This window comes from Crocodylus porosus, unplaced genomic scaffold, assembly GCF_001723895.1.
Source record: "Crocodylus porosus isolate Cpor-Errol unplaced genomic scaffold, CroPor_comp1, whole genome shotgun sequence".
NCBI classification, from domain to species: domain Eukaryota; kingdom Metazoa; phylum Chordata; order Crocodylia; family Crocodylidae; genus Crocodylus; species Crocodylus porosus.
This window is the reverse complement of record NW_017728886.1, coordinates 129,288,833-129,305,941: the sequence shown is the minus strand read 5'-3', so window position 1 is coordinate 129,305,941 and position 17,109 is coordinate 129,288,833. Positions and strand designations below refer to the sequence as shown.

At 44.8% G+C, this 17,109-nt stretch overlaps 1 protein-coding gene across 2 annotated transcripts in view; it reads left to right on the top strand.

Annotated features, from left to right (window-relative positions):
* The window catches only part of ZNF622 (zinc finger protein 622), a 17,055-nt gene extending 1,605 nt beyond the window's left edge, over positions 1-15,450 (top strand). The window contains exons 2-6 of one of the 2 annotated variants that reach the window (XM_019541872.1): positions 1,711-1,953; positions 3,186-3,348; positions 5,406-5,518; positions 11,157-11,300; positions 14,145-15,450. In XM_019541872.1, coding sequence (XP_019397417.1) covers positions 1,711-1,953; positions 3,186-3,348; positions 5,406-5,518; positions 11,157-11,300; positions 14,145-14,272 — 791 coding nt within the window. In that variant the 3' untranslated portion in view covers positions 14,273-15,450. Of the gene's footprint in view, positions 1-1,707; positions 1,954-3,185; positions 3,349-5,405; positions 5,519-11,156; positions 11,301-14,144 lie in introns of both variants that reach the window. The other variant, XM_019541863.1, reaches the window with a different exon arrangement.
* The last annotated feature ends 1,659 nt before the right edge of the window (positions 15,451-17,109 follow it).

Sequence of the window (17,109 nt, the reverse complement as noted above, 5' to 3'; positions counted from 1 at the left end):
AAATTGGATGCTTATCTTGCTGGGATCCTATGACACCAGCTGACTTCCTGCCCTTTGGGCAGGGGGCTGGACTCGATTATCTCCCGAGGTCCCTTCCAGCCCTAATGTCTATGAAATCTATGAAATCTCAGTAAGTTATTTAATCTTTTTGCATCAAATGCTTAATGTTTTCTACTGGTGCTGTTTATTCACCAAACCACGTCCTGAAAGGATTTTCAGTTCCAGGTTTTTTAAGCTAGAATTTTTGTCCCCTACAGTGGCATCCCCTACACTGTTTCATCATTGCATCATGCAACTGTCCAGACTGGTAGTTCACAGTAGTTACCTCTGACAGTGTTTAAGTGAATTAGCAAAGTAAATTTTCTGTCTTTTGTGTAGCTAGATGAACATGCCACAAGCAGCCCTCTCCCTTGATACAGAAAATAAGTGTCTTGGAATCCTTTTATTCCTAGATGTAATGCCCTTGCCCCAGGGAAACATGGAGTATGTTGAGAGGGCAGTGTGAGGAATCTTTTTCTGTTGCCTGTTGTGTTGGATTTTTTTTCTCTGTGAAACTCATGAAAGTGACCTGAAAGCATTTGTGTATCTCATTGCTTCAAGACTGTGCTTATAGGTCGCTTTTTATTTATTTGTTTGTTTATTTATTCTCATTGGCACAAAGCCATGTTAATGAAAAGAGGATCTTTGCTGTAATAAATGTCACTACTGAGCTGGGACTCAAAATAGCAGCCCTCCTATTCCCAACAGAAGCATGTTGGTTTTAATAGTCTGTTCCTTGTGTTGTAATGTTGTGTGGTGTAAAAATATAGTAGCAAGACTATTCTTTCATTTGGTAGCCTTTCTTTTAGAGTTGCACTGACACATTGGTTGCGTATTGGATCGGCACCAATAAAAGGAAAATTAATGTTATTGGCTATGGGCTTTTTTTTTGGCCAGTGTAGCCGATCACATTCACCAATAAATGCAGTATGCCTTCTGGCTGGGGACCCTGGACATCACATCTGTACTGCTCTTTGTGCTGCCTGGCTGCATTCCTATAAATCGGCTATCGGATTGGTATCTGCCAATATGGCTAATTAATAATTGGCTATCTATATTGGCTAACAAAATCTTTATTGGTTCACCTCTACTTTCTAAGGCAGCCTTTCCTTCAGTGTGCAAAGAGATGTTCAAAGTCTGTTTTATTGACAGTGATAGCATTTGCAACTTCACCAACCAGTGCTCAGAAGTCAAAGCATTTTACGTGTTTGCCTCTTTATCAGAGGTGTTCATTCCTAAGCCTGTTCTGTGCTATAGTTGGTTGTAGCTGTGTTGGTCTAAGGACATAGACAGACAAAGTTCTTTGGGTAGATGTGATATCTTTTATTAGATCAACTAAATAGTTGGGAAAATTGTTCTTTGTAAGCTTTTGGGCACAAACATCCTTCTTCAGGCATAGGGAATAATGTGTGCTCTCCTGGGTAGAACAGAAGCCAATATGCAAAGTACAGGTCTGTGAAAATGAAAATGTGTGGCAGTGAGGATAAGAGGGAATGGGGGACAAAAGGTGTGAGACAGGTAGGTGGGGGGTAAAAGGGGGGAACCATGCCATGCCAGGACAAAAAGTGACTTGCTAATGCATCTATTCTACCCAGGAAAGCACAAATTACATTCGTATAGCACATTTACTTGGAAAAATATGATGTAACCTGGTGTTTTCTGCATTAGAAGGCTGGGAGGATGTGGATTCAGATGAAGACTTAGAGACAGAAGGTGCTGAGATGGAAGATGATGAGCAGGTTGACATTGAAGGAACACCAGCCATGGGTGCAATACCAATCATGGACTGCTTGTTTTGTCTTCACCATTCGAGCTCTCTCATGAAAAATGTGGCCCACATGACAAAAGTCCACAGTTTCTTTATTCCAGATATAGAATACCTCATGGATCTCAGAGGGCTGATTAAGTACTTGGGTAAGTCTTTGAACCAGGATAAACATCCTGTATTCTTTCAGTAAATATCTCAGAGCTGAGGCATGACTGCAGTGTCGTATGGCAGTGGAACCCAGCTTTTTTGGACTGTGGGTCAGATGACTGGTCCCACCTCTACCTGTGGGCCAGATCCTGTCTGTGGGCCTGATCTGGTACATGGTACTGGCCCAGCCTGGGCTTGATTTCATGTGGCTGGATTGGGCTCTGGCTGGGCCATTTCTGCCCAGCTGGATCAGGCCTCAGCTTGATCCAGGTGTGTGGGAGCAGAGCCCACTCCCTCTGTGTGGGGCTGTCCTAGCCAGGGCTGAATTAGCCCTGTGGAGATTATTAATTTGGTGGTGGGGATGCTCTTCTGCCTCCAAATTTCTGGACTTGTGGGGGAACCTGCAAGCTGGATCTGGCACATGAACCAGAGATTGATGATCCCTGTCATATGGCATTGCTCATTTTCATGAAAATACATGGCTTAATTGTAGTGGATATGGCTCATGCCATGCTGCCAGGTGTGCCTGCGCAGCTGTGCACACCACACACCTTAGAGGGAACACTGGATGTGAGGTCCCCCTCCACAGTAAGCAGGTGTGAAATAATTGTGCTCACATGTTAGTTTGTGGCCAGATTTCTAACAGTGAGCAGATTCCTGCATCAGTTTTGCAGTGCCTGAATCAACCAGTTGCTAAAATATTTACACTGAAAGTGCTCAGTCCTCAGTTTTGTTACTTCAGTAGTGAATGACAACATGGACATTTTCCAAACCACATCAGTTAAGCCAAGGTGGCAAAGCATGGTAGGTGGAATGATTACTCTGACCAAACTAGAATACTGTTAATCTCTGCTCTCTACAGCCACAAGGAGCAGATATTGAGAAGAACTTTTGGCACAGAAAATGACTGTTTTGGATAAGTAAATGACCATAATTAAAGCTTTTTATAGCATTTAATAGAAAACTGGGTGTTGCATTGGGAGGCTTTGCTTAGCATATGTGGGGTCTTTTTGTTCTGTCATCTGAAATCTCCTCTAAACATACAGGCTTCTTCCTAGAGGAAGCCTTGTCGTTAGGGAACAGGGAAATCAGAGCTGTAATCTAATTCCTGGCAGTGATAGTTTTAACTTGGACTAAGTCACTTGCTCTGCCTCAGGTTTCATGCCTGCAGATCACCAACTACAGTTGATTATCAGAGAGACTGTAAACTCCAAGCATTCCCTTTTTCCAGGAGAGAAAGTTGGCATTGGGAAGATCTGTCTGTGGTGTAATGAGAAGGGTAAATCCTTCTACTCGACGGAAGCTGTGCAGGCTCACATGAATGACAAAAGCCACTGTAAGCTCTTCATAGATGGGGATGCAGCCTTGGAATTTGCAGACTTCTATGATTTCAGGTGAGGAAGTTCTTTCTCCAACTTGCATGGACAGAAATGGAGAGAGAACCCAGTCAAACTTAGAACCAGTTGCATCTACTACTAATCTTTTTAGCCATGAGGCCTCTTTCTGGTATTTCTTCTTGGGATACTGGTTAAAAAATATACTTGCTGATCAGGAAACTTTCTTGGAATCAAAGCTACAGTTGATTTCTAAAAACCTGTAAGTTTTTCTTACTGTTCTTAATCTGTTAACACATTCTTTCCAAGTAAGCAGGTGCATTGCTACCATCAGTATTACCGATTAAAATGCTATCTTGTACGTCCAATTGCTGATTTGGACAGTACAACTGTATAATACAGTTCATTCCCTAGTGCTTTGTCTTGTTCAGTTTTCTGTACATCAGTAAAAGCCTTGAGGTTATAAAGGAATACAAAAGCCAAAATGCAAATCTTGTATCATGGGGCTGCTGCCACATTAATAATGGTAGTAGAGTTCCCTACTGTAGATGCATCATATGTCAGCAGAAGATGAAGGGGGGGGGAGGTGGTTGCTGCCAGAATTTTTCAGTTTTCCAAACAACAGAAGCCTTTTTCAGATGGCTGCAGTTGCATATGCATACACTTTGTATGCTGGTTACCGTACACTGTTGGATAGTTATTTAGTACTTTCTGAGACACGCTTACCTTGGAATAGAATGAATTAAGTTGGGGTAGAGCTCTACATAGTGTCTGCTCCATACTTCCTGTAGAGTAAAGTCAAATTACTTGAAAGTAAAGGTAAGTTACACCAGTGTATCTGTTTTTTGTCTGCAGCAGTCATTAGTTGTAGCCATTTCTTCAATATGAACAGGCTTCCTGACACCAAAGGGTGAGGTGCCGTAACAGTGCCTACTGCCAACATGCATCTCCAGAGAGTTGTTTATGTGTCCATGCCAGGCACTGGTGTAATTTTATTTGAGAGCAGAACCTGAGCTAAATTACCCCCAGGACAAGGTATTGTGTATCTGCACTTGAAGCTTTAATGTTTGCTCCATGTTCTGTCCGTATCCTCTTAGAACAGTGGTGCTCAACCTTTTGGCCCTGCAGACTACGTAAGTGGGGCAAGGTTGGTCTGTAGGTCAGATCAAGCTCCATGTGCCAGGTTCAGGCTCTGGGACATGGCAGCACCCCCTCCCTGGTTCCCCCACAGCCTAGCACTACCTCCTCTCACCCCTGTGTGCCAGGATTGGTTCATGGGGGCCTGGCAATACCCTCTCCCAGCCCAGTGCACAGATATACTGTCCTCTCTCACCCCTGCAGGCTGGGATTGGGTCCCAGGGGCCTGGTGCTGCCCCCCCTCCCACCAGGATTGATCCCTGGGGGGCCTGGCCTTACCCTCTCCCACTTCAGCACACTGGAATTGGGTCCCAGGGGCCCAGAACTATCCCTGCCCACCCCTGCTTTCTGGAACTGGGCACCAGATACAGGGTGCAGGGCTCCCTGTGCATCTGGACATTTGGTGGAGGGCTAGTGGTGACACCACTGTCCCACCTCAAATTAACATACCTGTAGTGAGCTCCACAGGCTGCAGGTTGAGCACCCCTGTCTTAGAAGAAGGAAGGGAGGAGGTATTCTTGACTAAATGTCTGTTCTGTGTTCTTAAACTTAGCAGGAGCTGATGTAAAGAGCTTTGGTCTAACATGTATGTATGTATTTTCAAGCACAGGTGAAGGGAAGAGCTTTTGTTCAGCTATATTAATTTTGATCTTGAAAATGTCTGTCATGGTGGCGGTTGCTTTCCAAGCATGGGCTGGGAATTGCTGCAGACCAAGCTGTTTGCTCTATGCAGCCTTTTCCTTAGCACTCATTTTGCAGCTTCAGACTTTGTGCCACTGAATGGGGAGGAGGAAAGGGAATCTGTGATTACTGCTGATATTGAAATATAGATGTTATGGTGAAACCCCTACTTTAGATGGAGCCTGGCAGCTTTCTTGGTCTCTACAGATTTACAGTGCACCTGTTTTATGCAAAATGGTTCTAAAATGGGCTTTACCTGGTGATCACGTCATATAGCTGCTGTTGCTGTTGTTTCACAGGGCCAGTTACCCTGAATACAAGGAAGGGGAGGATGTGGAAATGTCTAAAGATCTCTCATCAGAGAAAAATTTAGAATACGATGATGACACGATGGAGCTGATTCTCCCTTCAGGTAGGCACAGTAAAAATCCTCCGTCAAAGATACCTTGTCACTCTGGAAGTGCTATATTTGCAGTTATTGCAAGCAGGGACACGCTGTCAGGTAGATTTCATTTGCTGATGTGAAACAAATGGTTTTGCATTCAGTTGTCACTGAATTTTGTTATTTCTGTTTTCAAACTGAAGAATTATTTCCTTTGTTTGAGTTTAGGTTATGCTTATTGGCTATCTGAACCTGAAATACAGACTTCTTTTCATGAGTTTGGTTGCCTCGGGCATTGTCTTTGGCTTCATTTTGTTGGGATTTTATGTTACTTTGACTCATTTACACGCAAGGAGCCTGTATATTTCAGTACAGTCTTTCTTGGAGAAGGTGTGAGTTTGCTAGTTTTTTTTCCCCCAAAATAGTTTGGCATTATATGGCCTGGTCACATCAGTTTGACATGCATTAGCAATGACTTATTCAGATATTAATTTCCTTCTACATCGATAAGATATGCTGCACATTACATGCTATGCCATAAGCATGGTACTCTGCAATGGTGGTTGGATATACTCTGTATATGTTTTAGTTCAGCCTTTTCCATTACCCTGGGAAGTACTGTTGGTACTGTCTTTGGAGGGGGAAAAGATTACGTTTTCTGTCAGTCTTAGAGTTCTTAATCTGTCACTTGAAATGGGTAAGTTGTGGCACCTCCCATTTGAGGGGGTGGTCTCTTTAAAGATTATCTGTAGTGGGGGACACTGCCTTTGTGTTCCCATTTGTTTTTTCATCTTTTATTCTGTTTATAATGAATAAAGTGGGTGTGTAGCAGGGGGGGCCATGAGTGCCACAAGGGGGTACAGGTCACTTCTGTATATGACACGTGGCAGATTGTAGAGAGGACAGGAAGCACAGTGGCAGATAGGGTAGGGAGCAGAAAGCAGAGCAGCAGATTGCAGCAGGGGAAGGGGATCAGCGTGGTATGTGGGGAGGGCATGATGAGGCTAATTTGTAGTCTGCCTGCCAAAAAGATTGGCCTCCACTCATGTGTAGTGTGACTTTAATAGCCAGGGTGTCTGGTTGGTTGGGATTTCTAACCCCCGAAAGGTAATGCCAGAAAGGGAGTGCCAGCCACGGGGTGGGTGAGGGGCCACTTTTCCACCCCCGTGCTTAGCTTTTCCCTGGGCTCCTTCCCAGCGTGGAGGCAAGTAGCCCTTCCCCTGCCCTGTGGCTGGCATCCCGCACTGCAGCCACTCACAGCCTGCGTGGGGCTGTTCTGAGCAGGCACAGGCAGCCCCACACATGCTGCAAGTGCCTCCAGCACGGGATGCCAGCCATGGGGTGGGCGAGGGCCGCTTCCCTTCCCCCACCCCCGCTCAGCACCACCTTGTAACCCAGGTCCACTGCCAGCCTGGACCCCGTTCCGGCTCTGGGCTCACCTGTTGGGGCTGTGTGTGGCAACAGCAGGTGCAGCCCCCTCCACTTGTCACACTGGGCAGTGTTTGCCACTGCCTCCTCTGGGCTGCCCAGCACATGAGCTCTGGATGGGCAGCAGCAGCCAACACTGCCTGGCACGGCAAGTGGGGGGTCTGCAGCTGCCGACGGGTGAGCCCAGAGCTGGCACAGAGCCCAGGTTGGCAGTGGGGCCGGTTTACAAGCTGGTGCTGAGCCTAGGGAAAAGTGGCCTCTTGCTTGCCCCAGGGCCGGCACCCTGTGCTGTAGCCACTTGAAGCCCACGTGGGGCTGCCTGTGCCTGCTCCAGACAGCCCTGCGAGGCCTGTGAGTGACTGCGTCAGGGAGCGCTGGCCATGGTGCAGGTGAGGGGCCAGTTTTCCCCGTGCTCAGCACCAGCTTCTTCCCTGCTGGCGATCAGGGAGTTGGGGCTGTGTGCTGCCCCCTGCCTGTTCCGTGGAGCTAGGGGCCACTGGGAATGAGCAGGTGTGGGAGCCTGTGGGAGCATGGGGCCTGCACCGGTGTCCCAGGGCCAGTGCTGGCAGGACCCAGAGCAGGATGGCAGGAGCACAGAGTCCCAGCCAGCAGGAGCTCTGTGGAGCTGGGCCAGCTCCCCCCTCTCCCTGCTGGTGCAGCCCAGCCTGGCTCCACAGACCCCTGCCAGCCTGCACCCTGCTTTGGGCCCCACCAGCGCTGGCCCTGGGACATGGGTCCCAAGACATTGGGACATTGGTCCCAAGATGGTGACCAGGGGGTGGGGCACCTGTCAAGGGGCGGGGCTACCCATGCAGCCCTCCACAGCCTGCCAAAACTGGGTAAGTGACCCTCTGCCAGAAGTAATTGCCTGCCCCTGAGTTAAAGGGACCCGGCTTAAATTTAACAATATGCTTAGAAATGTTTTATTTATTATGTAGGAGCAACTAAGCCCTAAAATTGCTAGAACTGGAAGATTTCTCTTCAAGTTTTGTTTAATTGCAGCACAAGGGTGACTCAGGAGAATTTGGAGAGCTGTCCTTTGTGCCTTTGAAAGTCTTTCTTTTGGAGTGGCAAATAGTGCCATAGTTTCCCTGTCTGTTTGCTGTAGATCACCCACAGTGACATACAAGGGAAGTGTTTAGGGGTAAATTAGAAGGGAAAGCAGATGCTGTGACTTGAGCCATTTCAGACTGTTTTACATGACTGAGTTTGGAGCTGCACAGTGCTAGGCCTCATTGTGAAGAGTGTGGCATAAGAACACAGAGTAGGGTAAAGTAAAAACAAGACAAGGTTCCCTAAAAATGTGCAATGTCATTGTGCAACGTCATCATTGTGGCAGGCCAGTAGGGGGTGCTCCTGCATTGAGCCATCCACCTTTACTGCGCCTGACCACCTTCCAGGCTCCAAGTGTCTCCCTGGGGGTGCCACATGTCTGGCTGACCCCTTCCTGAAGCACACCCGCTAGCCTGAGGGTAATGAATCACTAGTTGCTGGGTGGACTGGCAATTCCTAGCTCCCCAAGGAGCCCAAGCCTCTCACCCAGGTATGTGATGCCAGTCACGTAGGCAGAGGGAGCAGGTTTCCCCCTCCCCTTAGGAATGTATCCAGCTCAGGTTACCTAAAGAGATGGGGTAAGGTGTGTACCCTCTGCAGGGCCCTTCTTAACCAAATTGTCACAGGGCAGAGTTTTTGGGGAGAAACAGAGATGGCTTTCTGCCACAATCATCTTTGTCATCCCGTCTGATCGGCCATATTTTTAAGGGAGCTCTCAAAGGCTTAAGAGACAAAACCAATACAGAACTTATTGAGCCCCTATTACTTATGGTAAAGTAGCAAAAAAGAGACAAAAAGTACCCAGGTATTTTTAGTAGTGTTGGTCACCTTTTAGGCTTATGATGAGAAATTTGGGAAATAAGGTGCCTGGAATGGCAAGCTACATTTCTCAATAAATCATGACAGCAAGTAAGGTGCTGCTGGTTGAGATGTCCAATGATCCATGATAGGAAACCATTAGGGGGCAGTGTGAGACTGGAAATGTATTTTTTTTTTTATTCTAAAACGTGCAGCCATAGGAAGGCAGACATCTCTGCAGAGGTTCTGTCTCTGTTTTGTTACATGGGAGTGTGACAAGGACTTCAGATAAAAGCGTTTTTTATGGCATCACCATATGGATCTACAGAGTCCTAGAGAGTAGAGCTCAAGAGTTCATTTCTCCAGGCATCTATATCCTAGCACTGAAAGGCGTCATTTCTGTCACTGCCAAAGTAGATTTGGCTGATGTGAAACACAGGTCACCTAGCATAGGTGTTAACCTGCTACTTTAACACCAGGAGTCTTTTTAAAATTATCTGATTGCAAGGCTTGTAGATAATTGCGCAAAGTGCAAGGACAGATTAACAGCAGATGGAAAAGAGCACATTTAGGGGAATCAAAGTAATAAAAAATATAGTGCCAGGCCCTTCTCTGGCACTATCTGGATCTCCTCATTGTGATGACAAGCAGTAATTAAATGATTTTTGTGAAATCAAGTGAGTGACAAGCGCACATTCTGGCAGAGTACTTTTGAAAGGGAAAACCTAGATTTCATCATGCTCTAGTAAGGAGGCAGGGATGGATGGCATGGTGGCAGTTTTTCCTTGAGGCTGCAATTAACACTTGCTGTACTTAATCAGTGTTTCAGTGCTGTTACTAAGATAAACCATTCGTCATGTTAATGAACATCAGTCTGCCTCACTTTGGGGAAATATAAAAGCTGATATTTTGCCAAACCACAGTTTGCAGTTGTGGACAAGATCAGAAAACAAATATTTGTTTGCTTGTAGCAGGTGCTTACCCTTGTGGAAACAAGTCTGTCCTTCAGCCATGGTGGGAATTTGCCCTTCAAGCTTTTGTTTATATGTCGGCTTTTGATGTCCTGGTTCCTGCAGTACCCAGGGCCGGATTAACGCAGAGGCAAACTAGGTACATGCCTAGGGGCCTAAGTGAAGCCCAGTTGTGCTTATTTTACATATTATTGAATGAAAAAGTAATATAAATATACAGTGTTAAGTTAGGGGCTTATGAGTTTGTTTGCCCATTGAAAGGTTAATCAGGTCCTGTCAGTACATGAAGACTTAAATAATGCTCAAGAGTTTATATGAGTATTGAACTCTTACTCTGCAAGCTATATTGTGCTTAGAATCTGGGGTCTGTACTAGATTTTTGTGAGCAGAGGGATTTGCCTATTCAGTCACTTTATTTTCCCCATGTAGTTTCTTTTTACTACTTAGCCAGCCTCCCAAATTATCAGCATTCTTAAAAGATACAGGGATGGGGAATAATACTCCTTCCATCAAAGGACTAACACTCTGTGCCTTGTTTGTAATGAAATCAAGCTGCTCTAAAACTCTATGAGTGCTGTACCTCTTGAGTGCCGTAAGGACTTTGTGATCTATTTTTGACAAGAAAATGTAACGGGAAAGCTATCTCGCAACACCTGAACCAGAGAATGTGGTGATCAACGTTTGCCTGGCATTTTTAGGAGATGGAAGGCTCTGTGCCATGGAACTGAAATGAATCCCCTGTGACTGTGAGGCCTTGCAAGTAACAATAATGCGCACACTTGGAATGGGTGTAGTCATTAGGTAGCACGTGAGGGGCCCATTTCCGCCCTTCTCTTATGCAGTTCTGCACAGGTGAGATTTCACTGTTCCTCTCCATTGAGCTGCAAGAAGCAGAGAACTTTACTAAGTATATTGAGTCGTCATTAGCACATTGACCTTTAAAACAAGATCTGATGGCTTTCTAAATGAGAGCCTGTAGTTCAGTCAGAAGACATTGGACTCAAGGCAGGCATTACAGTGGAAATTTTAATGAGCTGTGTGAAGACGATCAGAAAGGCTGCCTTTGGGCCTTGAGAATCTATCAGTTCTGGATCAGTAATTTTGGACCATCCATCTCCCTTGAATTTTCTGCCTTTCATTAAATTTTCAGGGAGCCAGTTCTCTACCTGCATGGCAGGTCTCTTGAAGTGTAGCATTCTACCTTTCCTGTCTCCAAGATAAAGTGCACTAGAGGAGCTGCTACATTAATCACACACTTCTGTCATGGTCCTTAGAGTCTTAAAACTTCAGAGAGTCTTAAAAAGTTCTTCTTAACATTGTTATTTTCCTGAGTCTTTTGTGGTGAACTGGATTTGTTGACTTCAGAAGTTGCCCCATCATGCTTTTTTGTCACTATAACCTGTCCTCTTGTGTAACAGGTGCCAGAGTTGGTCACCGTTCTTTGATGAGATACTACAAGCAGCGCTTTGGTTTGTCAAGAGCAGTGGCTGTTGCTAAAAATAAGAAGGCTGTGGGCAAGGTGTTGCAGCAGTACAAGGCTTTGGGCTGGACCAGTGGGACAGGTATGTGGAAGAATTAAATCGGCTTATTAAACCTTTGAACTAACTGTCATCTTATCAGTCAGTGCTTTTGAAGATGTTGTCTTGTGCTGCTGTTCTAGAAATAAAGGCATTGAATTCTTTCAGTAATCGCTTTGTGCTGGCAGATTCACTGCCTCGCTTCCTAGCAAGGAGCAGTACCAGTTCTGCCAGCAGGAAGATAGGCTGCTGGCAGTTAAAGATGGAGGAGAGAAGCCCAGTTCTGTTGCTATGCTATTGCAAGGGTTTCATACTTTCTCCCGCCTCCTGGTATTGCTCCTGTGCAAGTCTTTTTTATTTCTGGTAAATGAACAGAATCCCTTGTAGACACGTGTCATTCCATTCATGTTTTAACATCCCATTGTATTTTTTTCAGAAAGGCAGCCCCTGCACACACACAGACCAGTCATGCCCATGCTGGTTTTTTTGTTGCAAGAGATGTACCTAAGTCTTCATTTTACATCAGTGATGTAAAATGAAATTTGCAGGGGTGAATCCAGCCTGAACTGCAACCAGAGACCTAGCTTGAAACAAAAGCAAAGAAATTGGCTTGCTTGAAATGGAACTTGTTACCATTCAACAGTTGTACAAATGATACTCTGCTTTGTCTGCTAATATCAATCCCTCTCTCAGCCCTTTCCCAGTTTCCCACTGTCATTTGTTTTCCTTGGAGTTTGCCAGTATATTAATCTTCACTGCTGCTCTGCCCACCATCTGATACCTTAGTCTCTGTGTCCTGGTGTCTTTAATTACAGATTAAATATTAGAGAAGTTCTTATGGAAGATTAGCCTAGAATTTAATTCTAGATGTGGCATTTTAACCTTGCTTGGGAGCAATGGGTTACAGACATTTGTATTGAGACTAATTGTCAGCTTTTCTTTGCCAGAGTTGGTTGGTTGGTTGCAATTAAGATTACTGATCCATTTATGATTGGCATCGTCAGAGCTAACAGCTTCTATTCTTGCCCTTCAGTACACTACTACATAACCCTGCATGAACTAACCATCTGACAGTTATCAACCTAGTCAGAGAACAATTATGAGATCTGTATTGACTTGCAGAGAATGGTTGCTGCATAGCGTATATGCTAAGAATGACATGTTGCCATTGTTTAGTAAAATAACTTAGGCCAACTGAAAGGAGCATTTGAGATCTCTGAATGGAAAGAGTTGAAAAATTCACATTATTCATTTAATTCATCTCTGTTTTTTTTCAGATAGATGGTAGAAGCCACTGTGAAACCAAGTTCCTTCATAACAACAGGAACTTGATCCTATAAATGATCTTTGTAGGGAAACCCCTGTGCTCATAGGCAGCTCTGTAGCAAGATGAGGGCCTGGGGGAAGGGAGATTAAACTGTCATTTACCTGACGCATGACTATCAATGAATAATTTCTCTGCTATGACCCTCTATAAGGACACTGATTCAAAATACCATTTTTTCTGTTAAGAGACTTGGGAAGGCGTTGAGCTGAAATAAAAAAAACCCTTCTCTTATGCTGGAATGAGAGTGCCCATAGAGGGGATATGTACTGCTATAATTATCAGTTTACCTCTTGCAGCATAATTAGGCTTAGTCTAGAGTATAAAGCTGTGCTGGCAAAATTTGAGTTTTGGTGATAAACCTTTGACTATCAACATTCTCAGCTACTTTTGGTCAGCAGAGCTACAAGCTGAGTGAAATAAGTCTTCTTCTATAGGCATTCACATACCTTCTGCTGGCTGGAATGGTCCTTTCAGCAGCTGGTGGCTTTCTTCCACTAGAACATGTACAAACCAGAGAAGTGTAAGGTGGGAGACCAGACCTGCCAGAAGTGTGGGGATAGGGCAGCTGTCTGCTGCCAGAGGCAGGGGAGTTATGGGCTAGGCCTTGGATTGCTGTAACTGGTAAACTTTTCTTCAGTTGACTGATCCTTAGACTTTAAGGCTAGGGACAGACATTCAAAAAGCCTGAGCCTGAATTGATTCAATCCTTGCAGGTTAGTCTAACCTGGTTAGGGTGAACCAGTTTGTAACCACACAAACATCATCTCTGGACTGAGGAAATGTAGGCATATGCCTGCAGTGGCTCAGGCTAGAAGCTGGGGGGCACTAGAGCAGCCTTCCCTTCCCTGTTGTAGTGCTGAACTGAGGGGGCAGGTGTGGCCTGGCCCCAGCAGGACACTTTGATTAGGAAGGGGTCCCCCACCCTCCTTGCTGTTCCTTTGACCAGGGACAGAGCCCCTACTGTGGCCTTTACTTACACAGCAGGGAGTTGCATAGCATTTATCAGCCCATCAGCAAAACAAAAACCCCTCTCATTAGTTCAGGCTCTTCTTAAACAACTTTTTTACAAGGAAGGAATGGAGGGACGTTACCAGCTACTTGTTGATTAGCTCCAAAAAGCCCTGAGCAGACTCTGACCTTACACAGATACCTCTCAGCATTAGCTAGCATACCACAAGCTACCAGAGCTCTAGCCAGGGAGCAGAGGGGCGGGCCAGCCCTGCTGTGGAGCTGATAGCCCTGTCCCAGGGCTAACAAGCATCTGGGATGCTGGGGCAGTCTGGTTTAAGTTAAACCAGGACAGGGTCTGGGACAGACATTGCATAAACAAGTTTGACCCAAATCAGTTAAGTCTGACACTACATTCAGCCAAGTTTATTGCAGACCGGCGTCAGCCATTTTCAGACTGGTTTATGTTTACTGAGTGTCTGTTCTGTTACAGGTTTAAACTGGTTTCTGATCTCTTAAACTGGTTTATGGGTAATGTCTGTCCCTAGCCCATGTCAGAGAGCAGCCTTGAAAATGACTAATCCTTATTCATTTTTCCCTCCTTTAACCAAAAGGGGCAGCATTAGCACAAGAGCGTGACATGCAGTATCTGCAGAGGATGAAGGCTAAGTGGATGCTGAAGACAGGAATGAGTAACAACGCTACGAAGCAGATGCATTTTCGGGGGCAGGTCCGGTTCTGAACAAGCCCCCCCCCCGGGTGCTGTATGGAGCTGCTGTTATGGGAGGAGATTTTGGTAGCTTCTGGCATGGGGATTCAGAATCCAAATGGACCTGGTTCCTGATCGATGGATTCTTCAGTGCTGGAGGTCTTCCTCCTCTCTGATGAGCTCTGGAGACTGTCTAGTCTAATGACCTGATGGTTGGCCTATCAAATTTTAAATTAATGTATCTTGAAGGATGTGGTAAGGGTAGTCACCTCTGATTTAATTACATTACATGCATCCTTTTATTGTTCTTCAGCAGATTCTTGTTAACAGATGGTTTTCCGGTGCCTTAATCATATTACAGAAAACTGGAAATTTCAGAGGTGTGAGGTGGTAGAGAGGGAGCTGAGGTCAAATTTCTACACCTACAAACCAGAGAACTGTAAGGCAGGAGACCAGTCCTTTAGCTCTTCAAATTAGTATGGAAAGTGGTTTCCCTTTACATGTTTGCAAAAGATTATTTAGAGCTGCATTTATAGACTTTTTAAACTCGCCCTGTATCAAGCAGTCGTGGAAAAGGCACTTTAACCTGGTGCATTAAAAATCCTTCCTTGGGTGTGTATTCAGGAAAGCTTTTTGGAACACTGAATTTTCAGCATGTGGAAAGTGACAAGTAATCTGTTCAGTTGTATTAAGACTGTGGAGGGATTTTGGTTCCAATTGTTTGAAGGGAGAACTGGCTGAAATCCTAATTCCAGTTTTGGATGATGAATATTTTTTTTACCCTTAAAATTCAGCCTACTGTCCCTTGTTTCCAGAGAACACTGGGAGGTGGGGCAGGGGAGGAGGTTGATTAAAAACATTACAGAGCTCCATTTAGGCTTTAATTTAAAAAAAATATTTCACATGCACACTTACAAGCTTGAATGCTTGAAATATTCATTTAAGCATGTGCCTTTCTATCATTTTACCTCCTGCAGGCCTCTAATGGATTGTTAAGGTTACACTAATGACTTTACTGATTAACTCCAATATTTAATCTTGTGCTGTACTCCTAAAAACCTGTCCCTGACCTGCTCTTGTACTGTTCTGTATCATCTTAATAAAAATATATGCAAATACCAGGTCACCATTTAGATGCACCTGGAGCTTTTCAAAAGGATTGGCTATAAAGCAGTGTCCAAACAAAATAAGGATTCTTCTGAACCAGCCAACTGAGAGTTAAAACTGTCTATGCATTTGGGAGAACAAGACAAGGGTCATATCAATCTTCTTTCACTGCTGCACAATTCTTAATTAAAGGTCTGTCATGAGCAGTTTGAAGCATTCCATGTTCCTCTAACTGGTTAATTTGTTAGTGCTCCAGGAAAGACAGTACATGTGTTCATTATTTAAGATTACAAGGATGGTGCAGAGAACAGCATGTATTTGGGTATGTGGAAGCATATCTGCTCAGCATACATCACTGCTACCTGAATTAATACAGGGCATGGTTTAGATCCAGCTTCTATTTCCTGAAATTAATCCAATGGCCTCTGCTATAGAGCATAGTTGGTTTAGATTGCTGGGTAAGACTATAACTCTTTCCTGAGATTATGTCTATAATTAGGGGCGCCTATACATGTGCAGAGAGGCTGCTCCGACACACTGTAATTACAGCATGTTGGAGCAGATTTGATTAATTGAGTCTGCTGGAACGTGGTAATTACTGTGCTACAGCAGATTCCAGTATCACGTGCATCAGCGTCCCTGTGCTGAAAATGGCAGCGGGGTGCTTTAACTAAAGCTTGTTCAGTGCCTTCAGTGGGGACACTGATACATGTGACACTCTGGGTGCTTTTATTAGAGCAGCCCTTGGAGCTACTCTAATTAAAGCACCACCTCCCCACTCCCGGAGCATGTGTATAAACACCCCTCAGGCCCTGCCACATAGTTTCATAGTTGGTAGGGTCAGAAGGGACCTGAGCAGATCATCAAGTCCAACCCCTGCCATGGCAGGAAAAAGTACTGGGGTCAAATGACCCCAGCAAGGTGTTCATCCAGCCTCCTCTTAAAGACCCCCAGGGTAGGAGCCTGCACCACTTCACTTAGAAGTTGGTTCCAGATCCTAGCCACCCTGACAGTGAAGTAGTGCCTCCTGATGTTCAAATTAAAGCTGGAGAGAAACCTGTTATAAAATTACTACACATTTCCAAGCACTAACTTTGCAGATGGTTGGCTCTTTTTATAGTTGGATGGACATTTTTATGCTGTGATTATTACTCTGCACATGTGGCCAGTTTAAATTTATTGTGCAATTAACCATGAATTGCATAATGTATGTGATGCGTGGTCGGGGTATAGGTTCTGCTTCACATGCGGTCATCACAGGGACTGCTGGATGCACGTGCATGGTATTGCCAGGAGACATGAACTTTGGCTCAGACAGTCTTATATGAAATACTGAGGTTCACAACCAGGACTGAACATCCCTTCTCTTTCTCTTGCAAATAAACTGATAATTTAAATAATTTCCTTCAGAATTAATCTGATTTTGGAAGTGGTAACACCTTAACTCCTTTAAAACTCAATGGGTAGGACATCCTGGTACTGCTCTTGCTTGTAGGTTATTCAGTTGTTAGACTCAGAACTGCTCCTGCTGACCTGTTCCCTCTCTTACTAAGGAGACCTTCAAAGACCAGCAAGTGTAGGGAAACACAGGATGTCCTATTTGCGGGGGTGGAGGAGCGTAGTTTGGCAGATTTCTTTCTCTTTGCCCTTTTAAAAAAAATCAGACTGATAATGTCCCTTTCCCATGCAGGTGAGGGCATATTTCATTGCTAGACAGTTGTCTTTGTTTAACAGCAGTGCTTTGGTTACATTTTTTTCAAGTG